Raw genomic sequence first — 24,623 nt, 5'->3', positions numbered from 1 at the left:
CCAAACCAGCCCGTGGTTCAGCTTCCGTTGCCTTTTGCAAAGGGCAACTACTTTGTTCCACCCAGAGCCTGTCAGAACTGAAGCCACGATCCGAGGCAGGCAGGCGACTGGCCAAAGCGAGGCTGGTCTTGGGGTCGCCTGGCTCAAGCGAGCTCGACGCCTTTCGCATCCCCCGCGCACGAAGTTTCATCATCAGCGCTCGGGAAAGGACCTGCCAAAAAAGCTCGCTTGGCTCGCTGCATTGTGGCGCGGCTTCCTTCCTTTTCTTTTCTTTTTTAAAGAATAATAAAGGAGGGAGTGAAACGTTCTCTCCCCTCCCCCCGCCCCGCAAAAGAGCCAAATGGATCGCAGAAGAGGCGCAGGGAGCAGGGGGGACCGGGGCAACTGCCAAGGGGGTATGCCAGTGAGGTGTGGCTTGCATTTAAATATCCAATATGTCAATGTAAGGGGAGTGTGTGTGTACGTATATAAAGTCCAGTTTGCATCGGATCGCCGGACAGATCCAGCAGCTATGAAAGGCGGCAGGACGAGGAGGTGGAGGAGGAGAAGCAGGGGGGGACGCGCTGGACCAGGCGAGCCGGCGCAGGCGGCTTGAGCTGGGGAGCTAGCAAGCGCAAGAGAGCGGCGGCGACGCCGGAGGAATCGCAGCCTCCGAGAGGGCAAGAGCTATTGCCCTCCGCTGGACCCGGAGCTCGCGTGGCTCGTTCGCTAGTACGTTCGGGCTTCCCTGCTGTCTCCTCCGGGCTTTGCGCCCCCGCGGTGGCCATGGCCGAGGTCGGCGGCTTCCTGGGCTCCCTCGATTTGGATTTGCACGGATTCTCCTCAACACTTGGGAGCGTGGCGCTCGCCGACTCGCCGGGCTTTTTAAACGAGCGCCTGGGGCAGATCGAGGGGCGGCTGCAGCGGGGCTCTCCCACTGACTTCGCCCACCTGAAAGGCATCCTCCGACGGAGGCAGCTCTACTGCCGGACCGGGTTCCACCTGGAGATCTTCCCCAACGGCACCGTGCACGGCACCCGCCAGGACCACAGCCGCTTCGGTAAGCCGCGGGCGGGGTGGCAGCGGGGCTGGGAAGAGGCGTGCGCGGCGGCGCAGAGCGCTAAACAAAAGCAGCGGCAGCAGCGGCAGAACCTTTAGCTCCATTTCCCCTCAAAGTTGTATGGCGAGTTAGCTTGGGAAGAAAAAGCGGTTGAGCATGGAGGGGCAGTAGGCGCAAGGTGGGGAGAGGGCATTGGCAGCAGCTCGAGAGGGGCGCCCACTGGCGGGGGGGGCATGTAGCCCCTACCCGCCGCGTGGGAACGTACGCCCGCCTTTGCGCTCTGTGGAGCAACCTTGCGTCCCCTGTTTACAGCCTCTGTGCTTTGGTTCGCGTCCAAGCCACGTGGTCGCCTTTCCTTCTCCCAAACTCTTTCTTCTCTCTCGGTCCCTGAACCGAAAGACCCCCTGATTGGAATCTCCCCTCTCTCTCCCTCTCTGTTCCACCCCACCGCACCGTGTTGGTGGAGGAGTCTCCCGTTCCCTTCCCACTAGCGTCCCCACCCCCGTCTCGAAAGCAGGTGTCCTTTTTTGCTCTGCCGGATCTCTCGCGCAGTCACAATAGCCGCGGAGAGCTGCCTTTATGAACTTGTTCAAAGTGCCCCGCCGCCTTGTCCCACATACAGAACTAATTACACTAGTAATATAAATCATCCCGAGCATGGATATAATTAGAATGCTAAATAAATGCGCTCACTCCCCTGAAATGCCAGCATGTTAATTTTCAATTTCCTATTCTCCCACTGCTAAACCGTTTTGCAGGTGCACAAAAAATACTTTAAAAAGCAAGCTCTTTAAAAAAAAGCAACCAACAAAAACAAAACTAGAACCAAAGAGAAGCAGGCTAGGAACATGTTTTACACACACACACACACACACACACACACACACACACACACACAGGCCCATGCAGCTTACAATAGGGTAGTTTGGAAAGCAGAACAGAAAACATCAGTTCATAAGTTTATTGTTCTAGCCAAAGGCCGTGACAAACTTGTAGCTGTAGTATTAATAAGATAATTCATAACATAAGCTTGGAAAGCAGAGAAGAGACAGTCAGGTGCTTTTGGAAAACCCACCCTTTGCACAATTTTAGACTAGGCACTTCTCTTCCTCCCTCATACCTAGTCATTAAGGTCGCAACCCTATACCTGTTTGCATGGAAGTAAGCACCATTTGATGCACTCGGGCTTACTTCTGAGCAATATGTGTGTAGGGTTGTGCTGCAAAGGGAATTTGAAGCATGAATAAAATGTGGAACCAAACCAACTAAAAATAGTTTCATAACTTTATACATCCTTCATATGAAATGAAGTTTCGTGATGGTAGGAATGTGATCAGAGCTTGGTAACTTTTATTTGGCAAAATATGCAGACTTCAGAACCCTGTCCTTGGTTCACTGAATGCTGGGAATGCTTAATAATCATTTTTAAAAATGCAAAGAAGAAAGTGAGGTGCAGAGAAAGGAGTGGGGTCTGAGAACCACAGGTGTCTTGCAGGGACTCTCAAGAAGGTTCAACATGGAGACTTCAGCCATGCATCCAGCAAGTCTGGAATCCTGGGATAGCTGTGAGCACCACCCCTACCCTGTTAAGATGTCTGCAGTGAAACCAGTTTTGTTCTCCTTGTCTTGTTACACACTCGTGTTCTGCAAGAAATTTAAAAATATATGAGTTGATTAGGGTAAAAGAAAAAAGTCTTACGGCCCTGTCCACCACCCACCAAGCTGAATGGTGGTTACTCCCAAGTAAATGTGTACAGGATGTCAGCCTTACTATAAATGGTATCTGCTTGGTTGAATCAACAAGCAAAGCCCTAACCAGATCAGTGAAAGGTACTAATAGGCACAGACAAACCTTGTTTAATTAGGTCCTGAAAGACATAATATAATTTCCCTGTCCCTAGGAAGGAGATGGGTAGAAGAAATGCTGTGTACACCTCAGCTAGCTTTGGCCCAACCTGGCTACTACTAGCACCTGCATACAAACACACACAATTTCTAAACAAGCTATGGATTTTCTACAGCTGCAGGTCAATAAACTGCGAGAGGAACCTTCAGTGAACTATATTAGGTTTGCTGCCAAGGATTGGCATGTAAGAGTCTAGAGCAGCTAGCCAGAGTTTAGAAATAAAGAAGAAAACCTTCCCTTTGTTCAGTGACAGCAACCCTCTTTTTCATTTGGTTTGCAAGCTGAGTTTGAAGAGTTAACTGTATGGTGCATTCAATAAATCGAAACATTAGCATTCCACAAGTGTTTCAAGCAGTTGGCATTCAGCTATGTAAATGAGACCAGGCTTCTGATATAAAATATTATAGATTTCTGCTCCAGGCTTCTCCCAAAGGCAGTGTAAAATAAATAGTTATTTGTTGTAATTGGAGGGCAGAGCCTCAGGGGGGAGGGATCAAACTGGAATCCTCAGGTGCAGATCAAGTTGGCTTGAACTCTAGGCCCGAGAAACTCAGCACCTCAGAGACCTGGCATGCTGTATTAAGTTTTTGCCCTCAGCCAATCATGAGCAATTAAATTCTGAAGTTTGTAGCTTGCATTCAGGCTTCAAGTGGCCTTTCACTCTTATTTTATAAGAATTAAGCAAGTGGGGAGGAGCTCAACAAATGCTTTGAGCTGGAGACTGGAACCTCCATGTTTAGAAGCAGATGCTTAGCATAAACAAATGAAGAGGGTTGTTATCTTCATTTCTGCCTCATGAACTTTCCATAGCCATCTTGCTGCCCAATGTTGAGAACAGGGTGCTGGATCTCAGAACCGGCAGGCCTTTTCTTACGTCCTTAGAGTGCAGAACACATTTGAAGCTGGATCACTGAGGCTAGCTAGCTGGCTGTCACTGAGGAAGACCTGGGCTGTGAGTTAAGAAAATGGACTCCAAGAAGTTAAGCATGGTGATTTGGGAGATGTAGCAATGCCCACCAACTTGGATGGCTTTAAAAGGCGTTTGGGCAAATTCTCAGAGGTTAAGGCTATCAATGGCTACTAGTTATGATGGACATGGCTACCAAGATCAGAAGCATTATGCCTCTGGGGAACATAAGTGGGGAGAATGTTGTTGTGTTCATGTCCTACTCAGGGGACTTCCCATAGGCATCAGGTTGGCCGTGATGGGAACAAGATGCTATTCTAGGTGTGCTTTTGTATGACTACTGTTTTTATTGGCTACTGCAGAGTTGTGAGTTCAAATCTTGTGTGCAGAGAGACAGACTCTGTTTCTTTAGAGAGAAGGCTTATAACTCCATAGCAGAGCACACCCACTTTGCACGCATAATGTCCCAAAGTAGTCATTGAGAGATGCTGCTTGTTGGAGTACATGGTACTGAACCATGAGAATTGCCAGGCAACTTCATATATTCAATACTATGGATCTGCCATTGCTTATTACTACCCCTCAGGTAGTGTTACTTTACTTAGTATTAAGGGAAACTTACATGGAGAATCATTTGTGTCTGGATACTGATTGCCTGGTACTCTGAATAAGAGTCAGGGTAGTATCCTGAAGCATTGCAAAGAAGGCAGATCTGCAGCCACTTCTGGGTGGGAGGGCTAGAACGAGAGCCTGCTTCAACAAGTTGAAGAAGGTCAGGTGAAATCCATATGATGTGCATCCCACATCCATTCATCCCAGAAGAAAGATAATCTGATCTCATCAAGACTTGATGCAAGGAAGGGTGGTGGTGATGGGTTCTGTGGACCAGGAGCTTTCAAATTTTCTAGCTCAATCTTGGCAAATTAGGTGCTTTCCAGATGTTGTTGTGTACAACTCCCACCAGCCCTATCCTCCATAGCTGTGCTGGCTGGTGCTAATGGGAAATTGTAGTTCAAAACATCCGGAGGGCACCAGGTTGGTGAAAGCTGAGCAAGCTGTTGAGACCCCTTTCCACTTTGAATCCTGGTACAGAGGATTATGGGAAGAGTCCTAGTGTGTGCAGTCCATTCAGTGTTGGCCCTCACTTTTGCTCTGTGTGAACACCTAACACTTCTCTGCTGAAAAGTGGAAGGGAGGTCTTCTCATGGAGGAATACCTGGTACGCTTCTGAGGAATCCCAAACACAGATGGAAAACCACTGCTGCAGATAGCCCAGTTGGCAACAGGGAGGGAAAGAAGGCTATGTATTGCAAAATAACCATGTGTCCCTTCATTATTATTATTGACATGGTCAAGCACCCAAGAATGCTTGAAGTGCTAACCAGCCCAAGCATAACTCCTCATACACCACTATCTTATTCTCTTAGCAGCTGAGAAACCATCAGCAGAAGGTAGGAGGATAACAGAGATGTAAGATGCATAGTCTCACTGGCTCAAGTCCTGTAGGCTAAAATCCCACTGCCCCCTCTTGCCTAACTACCTGCAAAACTTCAAACCAGTATTGAATTCATTTGGAACTTCTTACAGCTTTCCAGCAGCCTGTGACAACCTTTGAGGCTTCACCTAACCATTTGCAAATCACTGTCCCAGCACAACGTCACAACCCGTGATGTTCATTTAACTGTAGACCAGCAGTGAGGAGCCTGTGGCCCCTCTGGACAATGCTGGACTAGTACTGTCTGTGGGAAGGGTCATAGCTCAGTAGTAGAGCATCTGCTTTACTTGCAGAAGGTCCCAGACTCAGTCCCTGGCATCTCCAGGTAGGGGCAGGAGAGTTCTCTGTCTGAAACCCTGAAAGAACCACTGCCAGCTAGTGTGGACAGTACTGAGCTAAATATTCTTGTGTTCCCCCTGCCTATTGGCCATGCTGGCTAGGAGTTATGGGAGTTGGAGTCCAGCAATATTGGGAGGGCCATTGATCCTGCATCACTGCTATGGCCACATAACAGTGATGCAATTTTGGGCTAAAGGCTGTAGTTCTTACTTCAGGGCATCCTCAGAAGGTTCATGAAGGGGCTGCTCTAGAAGGAGCATTTAAGGTCTGGCAACCTAGGCTGCAGATGCACAAATTGACTGTACCTCCAAAGTGTACTGTTATGGTCCCAGTGTCTGTGCTTTGTCAAGAGCTGAGTCGGAGCTGAACTGTCCCCAAGCCATATTGCATTTCTTGAATGGTAGGTACCTTCATACTTTGAAAGTGAGACATGTAGAAAGCCACCTTCCATCAAGCCAGACTTTTATCTGTCTATCTACATTGACTGGCAGGGACCCAAACAGCGTCCTTTCCCAGTCTCTACCTGGAGATGCCAGGGATTGGATCTGATCTCTTTTGTAAGCAAAATACAAGTATCCGTGTTTACAGCAAATCCCAGCAGTCCATTGCCTCAGCGTGGCAAAATGTGCACAATGATGTTAAGAGCCATTTCAAGAGCCTTCTCCAACCTGATGCCTTCCAGATGCTTTGGACTACAACTCCCATGAGCCACAGCCAAAGGAGCCATGCTCACATCAGCCTCAGTATCTTCTAGCTGTGCTGGCTGGGGATGATGGGAATTGAATTACAACACTTTTCCATGTGTAAGTAGAGCTGGAAAAGTAGTCACTCTTACTTCTTAGTACCCCCTTTTAAAAATCCCATGCATCAGTTTCATAGTGGAAATGACCAAAGTAAAAAAAGAAAGAAAGCATATTATTCAGATAAAGCAATTTACCTTAGTTCTCCTTAAAAAGGGGGGGGTACTTGACTTGCTGTTTAATGTTCCAGTTTTTCATACTTTTATTTTAGAAACTGAAAGCAGGATGGTTCATTAAGTATTTAGACTACTAGAGGCTTTGGAATATGTAGTTTGTAGGCAGTATAGTGTCCAGTGGCAGCACCACCCCTGCTAGGGCAAACACTGCAGCAAAGTTTTGCTGCATCAATCAGACACCAGTTCTTGCCTTTGCCTGCTCTGCTCTGCCCTCATTGATGTCTCCTGAAGCTGGTCACTCCCTCACCTTTTGCACAGCAGGGTCAGCCTTCTTTGTAGGTGAAATGGGAAGCTTGCAACGAAATTTACTATATATATATGGTGTACACACACACACAGCACAGCACAGCACAGCACAGTCACACATACTTTGGGAGGCTCACCTTACATACAGGATGGGTTGGATCCAGACTAGTACTCAGAGTTCCATTCAGACTCATTGAAGAGGGAAAAGACAATCAATGGCTACTAGACAGGTTGGTCATGCTGTGCCTCTACACCTGGAGGCAGCAATGCTTCTGAATACCAGTTGCTGGAAACTGCAGGAAGGGAGAGGGCTCTTGTGCTTGGTTCCTCAGTTCCTGCTTGTGGGCTTCCTTTCGGGAGCATCTGGTTGGCCACTGTGGAAAGAGGATGCTGGCCTAGATGGGCCACTGGCCTGATCCAGCAGGGCTTTTCTTATAAGAAATGAGACAGGGGGTGCAATTCCCCACCCCACTCCCCACTTCCCCATGCATCCTCCTGTGCCCCAATGGAAAACTTTCTGGGAGCCGCATGCAAGCAAGGGGGCGGGCAGAAACAATAGACGTGACTCTTGCCTTTGTGTCGAAGGCTACATTCCAGGCATGCAAAAGTCAGAGGTTTCTTATGCACTCATTACCACAGTCCACCTAAACTGATGCATTATTGGACAAATTCATGGAGGAGGGGCCTAATGGTGGCTACGTGATTATGGGAGCTATGCTGTGCCTCCATACATTTGGAGGCAGTAATGCTTCTGAACAGTGGCTGCTGGAAATCACAAGAGAAGAGAGGGCTCTTGGGCTTGAATCTTGCTCCCTGATTTCCCAATCAGGGACCTTGGCATCTTGGTTGGCCAGTGTGATTGCAGGATACTGGACTAGATAGGCCACCCACCTGACCTAGCAGGCTCATCTTATGTTCTCACTATTGTGGTTCAAATACATGGTTCAGCAGTCAAAATTGCTCGAGAGAGGCCCAAAGCAGTGTTAGGCAAAGAGCATGGCCTCTGGAAAGTCTCATGGGCCAGATAGAGAAGCCTGCATTCCCTTGAGAATGGGCCTGGGATTCCCCTCCCCAGTTTATATTCACCAAAATGACAATTTACCATTGCAGTTGTGATTGTCTGTGGTACATCATCAATAGGACTCAATGGCTATGAGTATTTGGAGCAGTAGATACTGTTGCAACAAGAGGCCTTGTGGTGGGTGCCTTGAGCGAATTGTGCCAGGGAGTGTGTAGCTGGTCCAAAATGTTTGAAAACCGCTTTCCTTGCCCACCACAGACCCTGATCCCCCGAAACATGAGCAGCAATTCTGCATGCTCGGCAGGGCTTTGTGTGTGCTAGTGTGTGTTGGGTATACTCTTTGCTGCTGTTGAAGCTCTCCTGAGATTTTGCAGGCTTTGACATGGACACCCAGTGCACCTGTTTCCAAACAGTTGCCTGGGGGGCAGTTGGGGGGGGTGAGAGAGAGATTTAGCTGAAAATTTAGATTTGCAGATACTAGTACAACATGCAACATTGTTCTGAAGCCCCCTTGCCCGTGGATATGGCTGTACGAGGAGAGACAGGTGCAGGCAGCTGAAGTAATCCTTAAACAATTGTTTTAGTAGTATAACAATGACTGGCAGGCTGCCCTGCTCCAATGGAAGTTCAAAGATAATTCAGCTTTTCAGACATCAGAAATTCCAGTCAAATCTCACAGAATGTGATCTGGAGAGGCTCAAAAGAGTGAGTGGAATGAATATCTCCACCACAGAAGAGAAGACAAGAGCTGGAAAAACAAATCATGTTTGGCCACAGAAAACTCCCCCTTGCAAGCAGAAAGTGAATTCTTGACTGAGTCCCAACAGCCACTCCCAGTACTGGTGAAGCATGGCTGTTGGAGGCTTCCCTTGCAAATTGAGCTAGATAATGGCAAAATTCTTTCCCAGACACCTTGGTTGGATTTGCATTGCCGTCATTCTTTCTTTAAAATCTGAAGCATGCTCCTCAGATGTCCAATTTTTTGAGGTTATATTGCAGCTTTTGCCAGCCTCTTTACTACAGCTCCAATCAGCCCTAGCCAAGACATAGAGCTGCAATTTCTAGAGTTTCCTGCAAAGAAGGGTTGGTGGTTAAACTGTTCCAGGAGGGGAATAAGGGGGCGGGGTGTTATCTACTAACAACTCTCAGCGCCCTTGACAAACTACAGCTCCCAGACTTCTTTAGTTGAAGCCATGACTGTTTCTAGTGGTATCACAAGTCTTTAAATGTAAGGTGTTAGTTTCACCCAAGTGAACATGTAACTGTTTTTGATATGTGATCTTAATGTTCTTCTGTTTGCCAAATGTTTTAGCTGTTCCTGTTTTATCTGTAAACTGCCTTGAGTCCCTGTCAGCATATAAATAATAATTAATAGTATAATAATGATTAATGCCTTTAATAAGGGGTCTCTGAAGGCAAATGACATATAATTCTTAAACATGAACGATTGATTTTGATTTATTTATTATATTTTTATGCTGTTTTTCATTGAAATGAATCCCGAAGCAGCTTACAAGCAATTATGATTAACAAATCAATATAGCATTTATCAGGGACGCTGGTGGCACTGTGGGTTAAACCACAGAGCCTAGGACTTGCTGATCAGAAGGTCGGCAGTTCAAATCCCCGCGACGGGGTGAGCTCCCGTTGCTTGGTCCCTGCTCCTGCCAACCTAGCAGTTCGAAAGCATGTCAAAGTGCAAGTAGATAAATAGGTACTGCACCAGAGGGGAGGGAAACTGTGTTTCCGTGCGCTGCTCTGGTTTGCCAGAAGCGGCTTAGTCCTGCTGGCCACATGACCCTGAAGCTGTAGGCCTGCTCCCTCGGTCAATAAAGCGAGATGAGCGCCGCAACCCCAGAGTCGGTCACGACTGGACCTAATGGTCAGGGGTCCCTTTACCTTTATGGCATTTATCACCCATAAAACAATATTAACAGCATTAACAAAATAGCAACTAAGAACAATAAGCTCAGTGCTATTAAGTTCATACACACATGCTCCACACCCCATGACTTATAATCTTTCACTCAATTCAATTCATTAAAATACACATAAAACACACATAATGCCCATTGTTAAGACAGTTCAGCCAGATGTTGTGCTGGCTGGCATCCTCGGGTAGTGGGCCATGGTGCAAATGGTGGGGCTCTTGGGCCTACCATCAGTGGCAAAGTTGATGTAGCTTGCCCAGGCACCATGGATGAGGAACTTGCCCAGATTGCTCTTGATAATAGAGAGGTCCACTCCCACTCAAGGAAGTCCAAGACAAGCTTGTCCCTCCAGAACGACAAATCACAACTGCACTCTGTGTAATGGCTGCCCACAAGATCCAGCAATGCCTCCATTAATATTATGGTATCTAAATCATATGTGCAAGGATATACATACATAAATTAAATCACTGTCATAAAACTGAAAGGAAACAGTAAACATCTGAGTGCAGTGTCCGTCCATCCCCTTCAAATTTTGATAAGCATGCCAACCTCAGTTTGTGTTCATAGCAGGGATAGATTTGGTTTTTTTAATGTTCTTGGTTGAAGCAACATCCTCTTTCTATCTTAAGCTAGATATAGCTGTGTCTTCACCACCTCAGTTTTCACCATGGTCTTCTTCAAATAGGTGCCATAAAAATAATTGCAGGCCCTTATAACAACAAAAACACCATAAACAGGCAGAAAGTTCTAATTTTCAGTAACTTCACACCACTCATTGTTTCAAATACATGCACACAATAACTTCACCACCAAGCTGTTTCCAAGAGGCTCAGCAGCCTACAAAAAGGAAGCAACAGGCATGGTCCTAGCTGTTGTGAGGTAATACAGGCTAAAATAGGCTAATTGCCCACAATAGTGGCCACTCCCTGACTCAACTCTTCCACTGAGCACATTCAGCCTTGCTAAAGTGGTATTCACTTTAGTGAATGCACTAAAAAGCATCCTGGTGTGATGAGGAAACCTTACCTTGTTAGGTGTCCTGATCACAAGGAAGCTTCTGAATGCATTTGGCCAACATAACCTCCCTGAGACTGTCTCAGGCAACACGGGATGGTCAGGCTTGAGTAGCTGTGCTTGGTGCATCTGAGGATGTTAGTACAGTGGGGCAGCATGTGTATGTTCTCTCTCCATACTTTAGTTCCATGTGCCATGTTCTCTGGAAGGCATGAAGAGGACTTTCATTTCATCCTATCCTTCTAAGGCAGGAGAAATTCGATGTAGAATGTTCGCTCAGCACCATAGCATTGCCAACAATAATTTCCGGGGTGGGGGGGGCATGTGTCCTTTTTAAAGAGATGCATCTTAGCATGTGTGAATACACACCCATCCTTCCATGTACTTAAACGTATTTTACACGAAGGACAAGCTTTATAAACAGTACCAAAAGTGCTCCAGGCATTTAAGGTTGTGGAAGGTGTTTGTGTCACATGGAACACTAGCCACTTGGGATTTGTGGTTGGGTACAACAGAGTTGATGCAATACAGCTCAAACCAAATGCAGTGTGGGGTATGTATGCAAGGCAAAGCTCCAAGTGTTTCTCTCAGTGCAACGTCTGGAGCCAGAAGCATGAAAACCTTCTTTTCTGGAGAGTGATGTATTTAAAATGAATAAGTAGGGCATGCGCAGGCTCAAGCAACAAGGTGATACTATAATGAACATGGAGTGCAGCAAGGCAGTCACGATGACATACCTGTTCTATGTATAGCCATGACATCGTCCTTGCACTTGAGGTCTTGCTAGTATGCCTTGTGAGCTCATGAGTGACTGAGCAATGAATGGTTCTTCCAAGTGGTACTTTGAGAATCTTAGAGCTAGCAAAAAAGCATGTAAGTGATGTAACCCAACCAGGGCGGGTCAAGTGTGCTTGTGAAGGGTTGGATGGACATTCTAGAGGCTCTATAAATAAATGGGAGGAACCATGTGACTCTCACTGCTCTTCTCTGCCTAGCCTGTTCCCTTGCTGTTGAATGCAACCTCTCTGTGTGCTGTTAGCTGCAATTTGGGGTTCCTGATTTGGAGGCCCCTTAAGGCCTCCATGAAAAAGTAGCAGTTCTGACCTCCTCACTGCGATGTGTCTTTCTGGCCTACCACACCAAATAGCCTCATGTCTGATGGAGCTACAGCTGTCCTGGCTGTACCGAAGGAGGTAAGTGCGGGGTTTCCCAAACCTGGGTCTCCAGCTATTTTTGGACTACAACTCCCATCACCCCTAGCTAGCAGGACCAGTGATCAGAGATGATGGGAGTTGTAGTCCAAAAACAGCTGGAGACCCAAGTTTGGAAAACCCTACTTTAGTGGTAGGAATGAGACTAGACCTGCTGCTCTGGGCTGCCCCAGAGCTGTTCCCTACATTGAATAATTTACTGCTATGATTCCATGGACCCCACCTTTGGGGTCCATAGAATTGTAGTGTTGGAAGGGGTTCCAAGGGTCATCTAGTCGAACCTGTGCAGTAATCACAGCTAAGGAATCCCCAACAGATGGCCATCCAACCTCTGCTTAGAAACTTATTGCCTCGCTCTCACTCTGGATGCTTCAAGTACTAGGAGCCATTGATAGCCCTCTCCTCCATGAATTTGTTCACTCTTCTGTTAAAGCCATCCAATTATGGCAGCAACACACCCCTCTCCTCCTGGCCCTAGAAGGAAATGGGGAAAGGGAAACAGGGGAGGGGGAGGCTAAGGGACTACTTACCCACTTCCCTGCATTTTAAAATCAAGGGAGACAGGGAGGAAAACAGAGGCAGCACTTACCAAGAGGGAGGTCCGCAGGATTCACCATCAAGGTCAGCGTCATTCTGGCATCAGTAGGACCAAGCAGAAGAACAGGTTGGGGGCAAGGCAGAGGGCCCACCCCTTTCCCAGCCCAGCTCTGCTCACACCTCCACATTAGACCAGCTAAAGTCATATGCGAAGAAGTTTGGTTCCGCTTGTTGAGAAGCCTCTGGCTGACAGTACCAGCTAATGTTTCCAACAGCTGCTACAAACACCTGTGGAAAGCCCCCTTCCAATGTTCTTTCTGAACTGCTTCTACTCATTCTCCCTCACTATGTAACTGCCTGCCTTTTCCCTGGTTTTTGAGTAGCAGAGAGGAACATGGAAAACAATTTACGGGCCTTCCTTGTTCTCTCAGCAGCTCTGAGTCCAAGAAGTGGGGTGCTATTCCAGGGAGGGAGAGGACTCTAGCAGGCAGAGCCAAGAGAGGGTTGATAGGAGGTGAGTGACTGTAGTGACTTAGGAATTGCTGGCTGCTGTGGTCACTCAGAAGGTTTCATCCTTGTGGAACTTCATTCATAGTCCTCTGTTGAACTGGCCCATAGCAGCTTAATAATCTGCTTTTATGCATTTGTGCAATTCTTACTAATTTTTAGGTTACTCTGCATAGCATAAAAACAGATTGTTCCTCTTATTATATTTGTGACTTTAATTATTGCATTTGTGACTTAATGTATTCCCTCTTTGTGGTATTTTCCCAAACTGTTCAGTTTTTCATATGAAAGGTTGGTTCCACCACCACCCTAATCCACACGATATTTTTATATCCACAAACTCTCTTTAATAAAGCTTCTCCAAGTACTGCTGGAAGAAATGGATTATACTGACCCGTTTTGTACTGGCTTCAGACCACATTTTGTCACTCAGGCTTGGTTTCTCTGATAGATGATCTTGATCAGAAGGGAAACCAGGAGCAGGAGGGGGAGGATGAGGATGTGTCGATTCTCTTTGATTTCAGCGGCTTGAGATACCGTCAGCCACTGAACCTTTCTGTGGGATGGGGTTGGGGCCATGATGATATGATGGTTCTGATCCTACCTGCAATGGTGGTTTGAGAAGGCAGTATTGGAGGATCTCTGCTGAATCCTATGGCACTTGTGTTATGTTATGGCACTCTCTCCTCCCACCCTACTCCCTAACATCTGTATGAAGTCACAGAGTAAAATCACCTGAGGATTTGGGGAGAGGTGCTGCAAATATCCAGCTCAATTTCTCCTTGACAGGTGAGACTGTGAAGGTGCTGAACCAGGAACTGAATGTGGGAATGGGCTGAAAGCAGGCCAATAAATTGAAGCTGAATACTATTAAGGTAGAGGCACTGTGGATATATGTGCTGTGGGTTTGGGGAAGTTGTGAGCTAGGCTCTGATGCAGATTGTACCACCCACCACCCCTCCAAAGTCAGCAAATTCATAGCCTAGTGCCAGCTTTGTCACTAGAAGCCCAGGTTGACTCAGTGACACAGCTTTGGTTGGTTCACCAACTGTGGCTGTTTCTAGACAGTCTAGCCATGGTTATCCATTATCTGGAATCTTCCAGCCCTCAAGTTGACATGGAAGCTTCAAGTGATGCAGAATCTGGCTGCCAGACTTTTGATTACCACTGCTACATTTTTTTGTATACCAGTCATAAGAGAATTTCATTGGCTGCCTGTTTGCTTCTAGAGCCAAATCAAGCTGCTGACACTTGCCTTGAAAGGCCTAAATAGCTTGGGGTCCAAATATCTGAAGGAACACCATCTTAAGGTATACTGTTGAGGGTTTATTTCCCCCAGGTACTGTCTTTATCAGAGATACACTCTCCAATCTCAGGAATGAAGGCTTTTTCAGCTGTGGTGCCCTGGCTGTGGAGCTCCTTCTCAAAAGAAGCCTTCCTGGCAACTTGGTGCCAGGCAAAAACATTTATATTTGCCCAGGCCTTTAAAATTCTTAAGACTTAGTCGTGTTCATTTTAAAGATGATTTTTTAAAAAGGATATTATTTGTCCTTTTATTGTGATATGATATAAATGCGTTGTGAAGTCTGGGTAGATTTTAAATTGTTTTATTTACTGTAATGATGCCCACCAAGAGTGATATTGTTTGTATTGAATAACTCTCCATTTTTAATTTCTTTTCAAAGGAATTTTGGAGTTTATAAGCTTGGCTGTAGGGCTGGTTAGTATCCGCGGTGTGGATTCTGGACTTTACCTTGGGATGAACGAGAGAGGAGAGCTGTATGGATCGGTAAGTGTTAGCCCTTCAGGTTTATGGAATATCAAATACTGTTGGAGTGAGTAACATTAAGGTTTTATTATGCCTTGATATTTTCCAAGATACCCACTTCAATCTCTTGTGGCTCTGACTTCCACAGCCACTCTTTTGCATTTGGGATCCCCAGCAACTGAGTAGTGACCATGGCACAATTATGGTGCTGAAAATGAGCTGCAGCTATGAGTTGCAGAAGTAGTAGGCGCCACAAAAAGCGAACAGAAGTGTAGGGTCTTATAGCCCACGTTAAAGGTAGCCACCTATGAGGTAGGCAGTCAATGATCAAGTAGGATGGGAGTTATGGCTCAACAACATCTGGAAGACTATTATCATTATTTAATGTATTTATATCCCACCTTTCTCCCAAATAGGGATCCAATGTGGCTCACATTTTAAAATGTTATAAATTACAAAGTCAGCATCACCCACACCTTCGTTTTCTATGCCCTGTCTAAATAAGAAGGTCTTAGCTTGCTGGCAGAACGATTACAAGGAGGGAACCATTCGTAACCTCTGTCGGGAGGGAATTCCACAATATGGGAGCAGACACAGAAAAGGCTCTCTCTTGTGCAGACTTCACCTGCATGGATATGGGGAGGGGCTGTAGCTCAGTGGTAAAACACCCAGGTCCCTGCCACTGCTTTAAAGGTAAGCACCAGTGCCTGCCTTGAGTTATACCCAGAAACTGACTGGTCATTTGCTGTCCATTGTTTGTTTGGGGAGTTTCTGGCAGACCCAAGCAGATCCAAGAGTATGACTGATAGTGTGTCTCTTTTGAGGTTCTCATCTTGTTTAGGAAAGCCATGAAACACAAACCATTGTCAGGTCTGTGGGTATTTTGTGCTTATATTTAAATGCTGCATTCAAGATCACCACCAAAGAAAAGCCTGATTTTGTGACTCAGGGTTCATCCACACTTACTGTATATTTTGCCCTGTGCTTTCTAGGCACAGGTCTATGTCCAAGCACTTTTTCTTTTTCTTTTTCTTTTTTCCCCTGCCACTTTCCCCAGGAAAGCCCACATTTTAACTCTGAATCAGAACAAATGGCAATTCAGGCTTTCCACAGAATGGTTCTCAGTGATAAGGTTTTTGCAGGGACAGGGCTGGGGCCCAAAAAAGTGCTCAGGCATGGAGCTTTAAAGTGTCTAGAAACATTGCACAGAAGAAAGTCTGGATGAGCCCTCAGTTAAAATGTGAACATTTAATAAAGATGCACATTTTTTCACTTGCATAATTTCCGCTGCTGTTTTACAATTATTTTGCATAGTTTCTTCTGGTCTTGCTACTTATAGTGAACTATAAAAAGCCTCACACACAGCCAGTGGAAATCTTGTTCAGACACACCTCTGGGCTTCTGAGACTTCAGTGAACACATTTTGGCATATCTTCCCAGTCATCTGGGTCAGAAACTTTTGAAGTTTTTGAACTTTTTGAAGTCGAAGATGGAACTCTAGGAAGTTCTATATTCTGCACTCCCCTATAATTGTGACATGCACATGGGCCTGGCTATCGCTTGGATGCGCTCTGCTTTGGAGCAGCCCACAATTTGTACCGGAAATTCGCCAGTCTTGTTATGGATCTTTCCTGCTCAAATTAGAAAATAAGACCTGGGTGTCTCGATAATGCTAATCTGATTTAAATCCCAATTCCAAATCAAAGTCCATTCAGACTAATTGTAGTATCCAGTTACCCCTCTGTGATGTGTTCTCTTGGCAGTCTCAGCAGGAAAGCCAACCCCATGCTGATTTCCAGTTGGATGATTCCATGCCATAAAAAATCTCTTGACACATACAGGATTCTTACTGGATTCTGCTTTATGGCACAACACTGCAATGCTATTTGAAGGGTTGACATGGGAAAGTTTCGGATTTGGCTCTTTCTAAGCATCTAATGCAGCATAAAAATATTTTTAAAGACCAAACTAAACGCAGTCATTTTGACAAGGTCTGGTTGCCACATATCAGCAATGTAAAACAGAAGTGACGTTAATGTTAGACCTCCAGCCACTTACTTATGGAGAGGCTGTCACAGATAAATGAAGCCTTGGCGATACATTCAGTGATTCAGTTACTTGACAGTGTTCCTGCTCATTTTCTTTCTTATATGTTCTTTCATTTTATTAATTTCATAAAATATATACACCACTTGATTGTGTGTGTGGGACCCTCAAAGTGGTTTACTAAAAAGGATAAAGCAGTAAAATTATGAGTAAGAAAGAATGACAACAATAAATTGAAACTATTGAAAAGTTAACAATACACTAAAAACAGATTAAAACTCACATCAGCTTTCTATACATCTGGGTAGGCTTGTCTAAACAAGAATGTTTTTAGCAGGTGCCAAAAAAAGTACAGTGATGGTGCCTTCCTGGTGTCAACAGGCAATGTGTAGTTGCAGAACAGGTATTCTATGGGAATGGAAGTGGTTCAGTGGGCATTTACGGGGGTAAGGTGAAACTGAGGTATATGTAACTGATGTATGTATGTATGTAACAATCTGCAGGTATTGTTCAAATGTCATTTTATTATAAAGCCAATAAAATATTCTACAAAATAAAATAACCCATCAACACCGAAATGTTCAGCATTTGCAAATTTTCACCATGGTGGACACAGAGCAGCATCCTGCACAGGCTGGAACATAGGAAGCTGTAGTTCCATCCAACCCAATGTGTTCGCTTTGAATGGCAGAGGCTCTCCAGGATCTGACACAGGAGCCTTCCACATCACTTGCTATCATTTTGCAGTTGGAGGTGCCATGGGATTGAGCTGGGACTTTTTCAGATGCAACTGCATCATTACTAGTGTGTGATGATGTTGAAGCACATTATGAAGGAGCAGGTTCTCAGACACGGCCACTAATCCACACGCATTGGCTTTCTCCCTCATGGCTGCCATGGTGAAGAGGCCTAGTTTGTATGACATGTACAGTGCAGATTTTCCAACTGTCTGGCACAGGATCCTCCATGAGATGTGTAGAGAGCCAGTGTAGTATCGTGGTCAGGGTGTTGGACTAGGACCTTGGAGACCAGGGTGTGAATCTCCACTTGGCCATGAAGCTCACTGGAGTTTACCCTGGGCTAGTCACTGCCACACCTTGAGCTCTTTGTAGGAAAACATGGGATATATGAGAGAGAGAGAGAGAGAGAGAGGGAGAGAGAGAGAGAGAGAGAGAGAGTAACAAAGAGCAAGCTTCCCTGAAATAAAGATTGCTAACCACAACCCCTCTTCTGTCACAGAGCATTGCAAGAGTTCTATCATGCTCACAGTCCATACAGAGCACCTCACACCATCCAAGGACACTCCCCAAATAGGAAAATAGCAAGTTGCCTTGCACCGTCAGTTTAGCTCAGTTTAGCTCATGTCCACAGTGCATGGCAGCAGCTCTTCAGATGAAACATTTATAGCCCTACCTGGTGGTGCCATTGGAGATTGAATCTGGAACCTTCTGCATGCAAAGTATATGCTTATGACTGAGCTATGCTTCTCCCCACTCCCCACCCCAAAAAACAATTAGGAACATAGTTCGTTGCCTTAACCTGAGTTAAGCCATAGCTCCAATCCCGCTCAATATTCTTTACACTGACTGAATGTTGGAAGATTCAGGACACATAAAAGTAAGTACTTATTCACTCAGAGCATAAATGGTCTCAGCCCTGTATACCTGAAGGAGCATCTCCACCCCTGCGTTCAGCCCGGACAATGAAGTCCAGCGCTGAGGGCATTTTGGAGGTTCCCTCACTGTGAGAAATGAGGTTGCAGGGAACCAGGCAGAGGGCCTTCTCAGTAGTGGTGCCCACTCTGTGGAATGCCCTCCTATCAAATGCCAAACGGATAAACATCTAGCTGACTTCAGAAGACATCTGAAGGCAGCCCTGCAGAGGGAAGTTTAAATAAAAAAGTTTGATGTTTTATTATGTTTTCATATATTTTGGAAGCCGCCCAAAGTGGCTGGGGCAACCCAGTCAGATGGGCGGGGTACAAATAATAAAATAATTTATTATTATTATTATTATTAGAATATGGAACTCGCTCCCACAGGAGGCAGTGGTGCCAACTTGGATGGCTTTAACAGAAGACTGGAGAAATTCAAGGAGGAGAGGGCTATCAATGGCTCCTAGTACTTGAAGCATCCCGGAGTAAGGGCAAGGCAAGGAGGAAGGGTGAAAGCATTCACACGCCTTTGTGCTGCGAGAAGGATGGGAAGCTTCTCCCACATTTGATCTCACCACGTCACCATACACATATACATCATACACTCTATAGTCTGATAGGTGACTTTTGCACGCATGCCCTCGAGCCTGTGCCTCCAGGGAGGGCCGGTTTCACCAACTCATAGGTATGCCTCTGCTCTTACTGGTAAGAGCTCTCTGGGATTTCATGCTCAACCCTATCAAGAGATGCTGGGGGCTGAACCTGGGACAAAGCAGCTACTCATGTAAGAGGATCCTTATGGAAAAGGATGTGGAAAGGATTCCCTTAACACCGTGGGACAGGCAGTAGCATGGCCAGCAGTATATTGTGCAAGGGAATACTAGTCAAGTGAATGGTTTTCTTAAAACCAAGGATTGGGAATTTTCTTCCATCCAAGGGCCACATTGCTGATGGGCAAACTTCTGGGATGCCACATGCCAGAGATAGATAGAGCCGGAGGCAAGTGGAAGAACAGATGTGACTCTTAACCTAAGCCAGAAACTTCTACAATGCACTCATCCCTCTCATCTAGGCAAGCAATAGTTCAGGGGGCACATTTCTGGTAGGCAAAAGCACCTGAGCAAAGTATGGAGAAGGACCAGTGAGAGGTGTAGCCTAGGAAGAATCCCAAGGGCCAGACAGAGAATTATGGGGGTCACATTTGCGCGCGCACACACACACACATATGTATATGTACACAGCCTTATGTTCTCCACTCCTGTCTTAAGCACGTTGTTCATAGAACATAGAAGGCTCTTCCCAAATAGGTGGCCAGGCAGGACAAATTAAAGCCTGGTCTAGATTACAACAGTGTGCCCAACTCCAGGACAGCCTGCTCCCCAGCCATCGAAAAGGACCCTCCCGTGAGATATTCTCTTTGCAAGGGGAAGGCCATAGCTCAGTGATAAAAGCAACTGCTTTGCCTGCAGAAGATCCCAGGTTTGCTCCCCCAAGGAATTTCCGTATATGGCTAAGAGAGAACCCTGCTTGAAACCCTGGAGAGCTGCTGCCAGTCAGTGCAGACAACTGAACTGGATGGACCTAGTCTAGCAGTGTTCGTGTGTCAAAGTCCCATGCTCAGATTAAGCCAGTACCATTGACACAAAAGGATGACTAATTCCGAAGGAGCTGAATCATCGTATCAATATCAGTCAACCATTCCTGGGCTTAACTATTTTAGGGATGTGACCTCAGGATATCCTTACTGCCTTGGGGCATGACCTCAGCCCATGGTTATGTTGCTTCTCAGAATCCCTGTGCTCAGACGGAACCTCCCAGGGTTGTTTTGCTCTTCTCTCTGTAGCAAAGTCCCAAGGAATTAAACCACTGCTATCATTTGCTCCCTAGGGCGCCTACTCAAACATTTGCCATTAGCCTTGGTTCTCCTAAACACCATATGAGGTGCTACTCCTGTTTCTCGGGGGCTTATTTGATGGAAAGCTCCTCCATTCAAAGTCATTTATAACCTTTCATTCAAACAAATCCAAATGTCAGGGAGAATGGAGTCATGGAATCATAAAACTATAGAGTTGAAAGAAACCCTAAGGGTCATCTAGTCCCTTGTGATGCTAGCATAGCGGCCTTCTTTCCATGCTACCTCTCCATGTGCAAAGTCAGCCCCACTCTGTTCTATGGGTCTTACTTCCAAGCAAGGAGGCACAGGGTTGCAGCTATAAACTTGGGGAACATAGGGATTGCTGGGGAAGGACAAATACAGAGCATCTCATGGGCTATGGCACCCATGCTGCAGATAGACAACAGAGGATGGGTACCACTTTCCTGCCCTGCTTGTAAGCTTCCACAAGGCAGCATGTGAGCCCACACTTTGCATGCCAAAGGTCTCAGGTAGCATCTCCAGGGTAGCAAGTGATGAGGGGCTGCAGCTCAGTGGTGGATCATCTGCTTTGCATGCAGAAGGTCCCTGATTCAATCCCAAACATCTCCAGGTAGGGCTGGGAGAGGCTTCTGCCTGAAACCCTGCAGAGTCAGTATAGGCAATACTTTGAAAGCCAATGTGGCATAGTAGTTAGAGTGTTGGATTAGGACCTGGGAGACCAGGGTTCAAATCCCCACTCGGCCATGAAGCTCACTGGGTGTGACCTTGGGGGTCGGTCACTCCCTCTCTGCCTAACCTACCTCACAGGATTGTTGTGAGGATTAAATGAGGAGCAGGAGAACCATGTATGCCACCTTGAGCTCCTTGGAGAAAAAGGTGGGATATAAATGCAACAAACAAACAAGCACACATACACACACACACACACACACACAGCATGAGACCCTGGAGAGCCACCATCAGAGTAGGACCACATTGTCCAAGATGGAAAGGAATTTATAAACCTTGCTTCTTATATTCAAACGGCATGCTGAACAAAATGGGTCTTTGGGTTGATCCAGCAGCGCTGCCCATGTGAACAGAATGTTTGTAGATTATTCTTCATAAGTCTTTTTCTCCCCACCCACTCTCTCTCCCTGATCCCCTCTTCCACCCCACCTACACACACAGAAGAAGCTGACAAGGGAGTGTGTTTTCCGTGAGCAGTTTGAAGAAAACTGGTACAACACTTACGCTTCAACCCTCTACAAACACTCTGACTCCGAGAGACAGTATTACGTTGCTTTGAACAAAGATGGCTCTCCCAGAGAAGGATACAGGACTAAGAGACACCAAAAATTCACTCATTTTTTACCAAGACCTGTGGACCCTGCTAAGATCCCTGCAATGTACAGACATCTCTTCCACTACAGGTGATGTTCTCTGCAGCTTGAGCAGCCATTGTGTATATATTTACTTGGGTTTCCATGGTTTCTGCCAGGACACTCCATCCCATAGCCATTCCATCGTTCTTAACAAATCTGGATACCAGATAGAGGAAGCACTGCCTATTCCTTGGAGTTTTCTTTTCTTTTCTTTCTAAAGGTATTATCTCGAGGTTGAGTTTACTCCCGTGGCAGGTGAGGATAGGGGCAGGGTGGGAGCCGAGCTTGGAAAACCCTACATAAAACCATTCATTAGTTCAATTACTCTCTTTATCTGGTGGGCTAAGAGAAGGCAAAAATTGACACGGGGAGAAAATATTATTTCTGAAATGACAACCACCACCGCCAGCACCAGTTCCTAGCCACGCGGCCATGGTGGCCACACCACAGAAGACCACAGCAATGACTTGTGTGTACTGCTCACAGGCTTGGAATAGTTATTAAGAGGGCCCACAGAATGGATGGGGCCTCTTCCTATTTGACACTTGGATTCTCTTGAGGTGGCCCTAGCAGACTCGTTCTATGTTGCTAGGCCAGAACTCCTCACTGTAGGCTCTAGCTGATAAGACTTCCATAGTGGGAAAATGGAGGGCAGAATCTAGAGTATCCAAACCAAAGCTTACATCTGGCAATCTTGGGTCCAGAGGGATGTGAGGGAGGGGGGTGTTGTGTGTGGGCACACACGTGTGCATGTTTCCTGCTGTTGGAATAGGAGCAGAGGAGGGTGGGTCAAGGACCTTAACATTCTTAACACAATCCTGTTCCTAAGGACAAAAATCTATTTATAAAATGTATATGATATTTATTTTATATATTTATTTATTTCAAAAAAAATACTATTTTTAAAATGAGAGATATTATGGCCCAACTTTCATCAGGAAGGGTAAGGTCCTATTGGAATAGGAGGGAGGAAAGGGGGTGGGGAGAAATGAGTTTTAAGAGCTTTTTGGCAATAAAATTGTCTTTATATATTGCGGGTGGCTTGCTAATTTATTCCAGTCACATCCATTGTTAATTATGAGGCCCCTCCAGATAACATTTTTTTTTCTCTTCACACGCATTCAAGATGAGTTGTTCTCTTAATGGGATCGATACTCCCACATTTATAGAATGGAAGGGACCCTGTCATGGACTGGCTAGACACAGAGGAATGGTGGGAGGGACCAGCTGGGGAACCTCCAAGGGAAGAAGGCTCAGAGTCCAGGGAGTGGTGGTGGGACTATGGTATGTGGTCAGAGGGAGAAGATGGAGCAGACTGGGAGGAGGAGGTGTCAGGAGCTGAAGAAGTAACAGGATTTAGTAAGCAGGGAGAGGCTGTGGCAGAGGGCAGTCCAGAATCAGCAGGAAAGGAGGGGGGCCAAGAGGCAGAGATGAGGCAGGCTGCTGAAGAAGCCAGGGGGTCTCCCCCTTCTGCTGCGACCAACTCCCTTCTCCCCTGGTCTCCCAGGACCCGAAGAGGTATGAAGAGGTCGGAGCAAAGACGGACGCGCCGGCGTTGTCTCAGATTGCTCAGGAAGGACCCAGGAGAGGAGGAGACTTAGTCAGCTGTGGGAAGGCGGGGACCTTCAGTCTTCACAACTGCCTTATAGGGGCAAAACCTACCAAGAAGAGTTGCTGTGCTCATTAGGCCTGGCACTCCTGAGCAGGCCTTGTCTCTAATAAAGAGTTAACTTCACTTACTCTGTGTGATTTATTGCTGGCTGGCTTCCAGACACCCCAAGGGTCATCTAGTCCAACACCCTGCAGTGCAGGAATCACAGTTAAATAATCCCTGACAGATGGCCATCCAAGTTATGCTTAAAAACCTCCAATGAAGTAGAGTCCACCACCTTCCAAGGTAGTCAACTCCACAGTTGAACAGCCGTTCAAGCTGATTTGCACCCTCAAAACTTTCAGGATTGTCACATTACATGAGCAGCAATCCATCTGTGAACCAAAGCCTTTCAGCAAATATCCTGAAATATCTTTCACTTAATAAATTCTCTAGGTTTTAGAATGTGCCCCACCCCTACCTCTGTTGCACTGTAGCATCTTGGCAACAACCTGATTTGAAGTTGCTTCCTTGTGGTTTAGCCACTCCCACATACTTCCTGTATCTGTTGTTCTTGTGGAACTGAACAAAGGTTTAGCACAACAATTGCAGCCCAAACATTAAGACTTAAAAAGTGGAAGTAGGGCGCTGGCATGCTGTCACAATGTAAATCATTTACACTTAATTGAAAGAAGTGTGGAGACGAAATTGCTGCCCACCTCTTTTGCTTCTGTGTGGAAGCTTGGGGGGCTTTGCTTGCGTGTGGAGTAGTGATGGGGGAGACATTCAATTCAGTCCACACTTTAAAAGCAAACCGACCTGATATGAACTTCCTGAAGCAATATGAGAAGCAAAACACAGCCAGGTTTTGAAATTGACACTTCTCTGAATTTTGCAAGGCAGTTTCGTGAGTCAAGTAACCCGTATGAAAATGCATACTGCTAGGAGGACATGTGCATAAACACGCATGGACACATGAAAATAACATATAAAAATGTGTTATGTATGGGGAAGCTGCTCAATAAAAATGTGCGTATCAGGCAAAAGTTGAATACAAAAATAGTGTGCATATTTGGATAAATTTGCCTTCAAGTGAAAAGGATGGGACAAAAATCACACACTGGTGCGGGAATGTGGAGAATGGAGTTTAGGACTGGAAGAATAACACTGGGATATGGAGAGAAACCAAGGC

At 46.0% G+C, this 24,623-nt stretch overlaps 1 protein-coding gene and 1 long non-coding RNA gene across 3 annotated transcripts; one reads left to right on the top strand and one right to left on the bottom strand.

Annotated features, from left to right (window-relative positions):
* Positions 1 to 23,575, top strand: FGF16 (fibroblast growth factor 16). Of its 2 annotated transcripts, none has more exons than XM_053374174.1 (4): positions 1 to 1,039; positions 14,818 to 14,921; positions 21,650 to 21,888; positions 23,348 to 23,575. In XM_053374174.1, the coding sequence occupies exons 1-4, from the start codon at positions 766 to 768 to the stop codon at positions 23,439 to 23,441; spliced, it is 711 nt and encodes a 236-aa protein (XP_053230149.1). In that variant the 5' UTR covers positions 1 to 765; the 3' UTR covers positions 23,442 to 23,575. The 2 variants fall into 2 exon arrangements, with proteins under 2 accessions (XP_053230149.1, XP_053230148.1); XM_053374173.1 differs by having other exon boundaries at positions 4 to 1,039; positions 21,647 to 21,888.
* On the bottom strand, positions 8,902 to 12,816 carry LOC128406632 (uncharacterized). The gene is made up of 3 exons (XR_008328558.1): positions 12,678 to 12,816; positions 11,615 to 11,735; positions 8,902 to 9,000 (listed from the first exon to the last, which is right to left on the bottom strand). It is a non-coding gene; the product is annotated as an uncharacterized LOC128406632 (long non-coding RNA).
* Positions 23,576 to 24,623: the final 1,048 nt, after the last annotated feature.

The sequence above is a fragment of the Podarcis raffonei genome, chromosome Z (genome assembly GCF_027172205.1).
Source record: "Podarcis raffonei isolate rPodRaf1 chromosome Z, rPodRaf1.pri, whole genome shotgun sequence".
NCBI lineage: Eukaryota > Metazoa > Chordata > Lepidosauria > Squamata > Lacertidae > Podarcis > Podarcis raffonei.
This window is presented reverse-complemented; position numbering and strand designations above follow the sequence as displayed.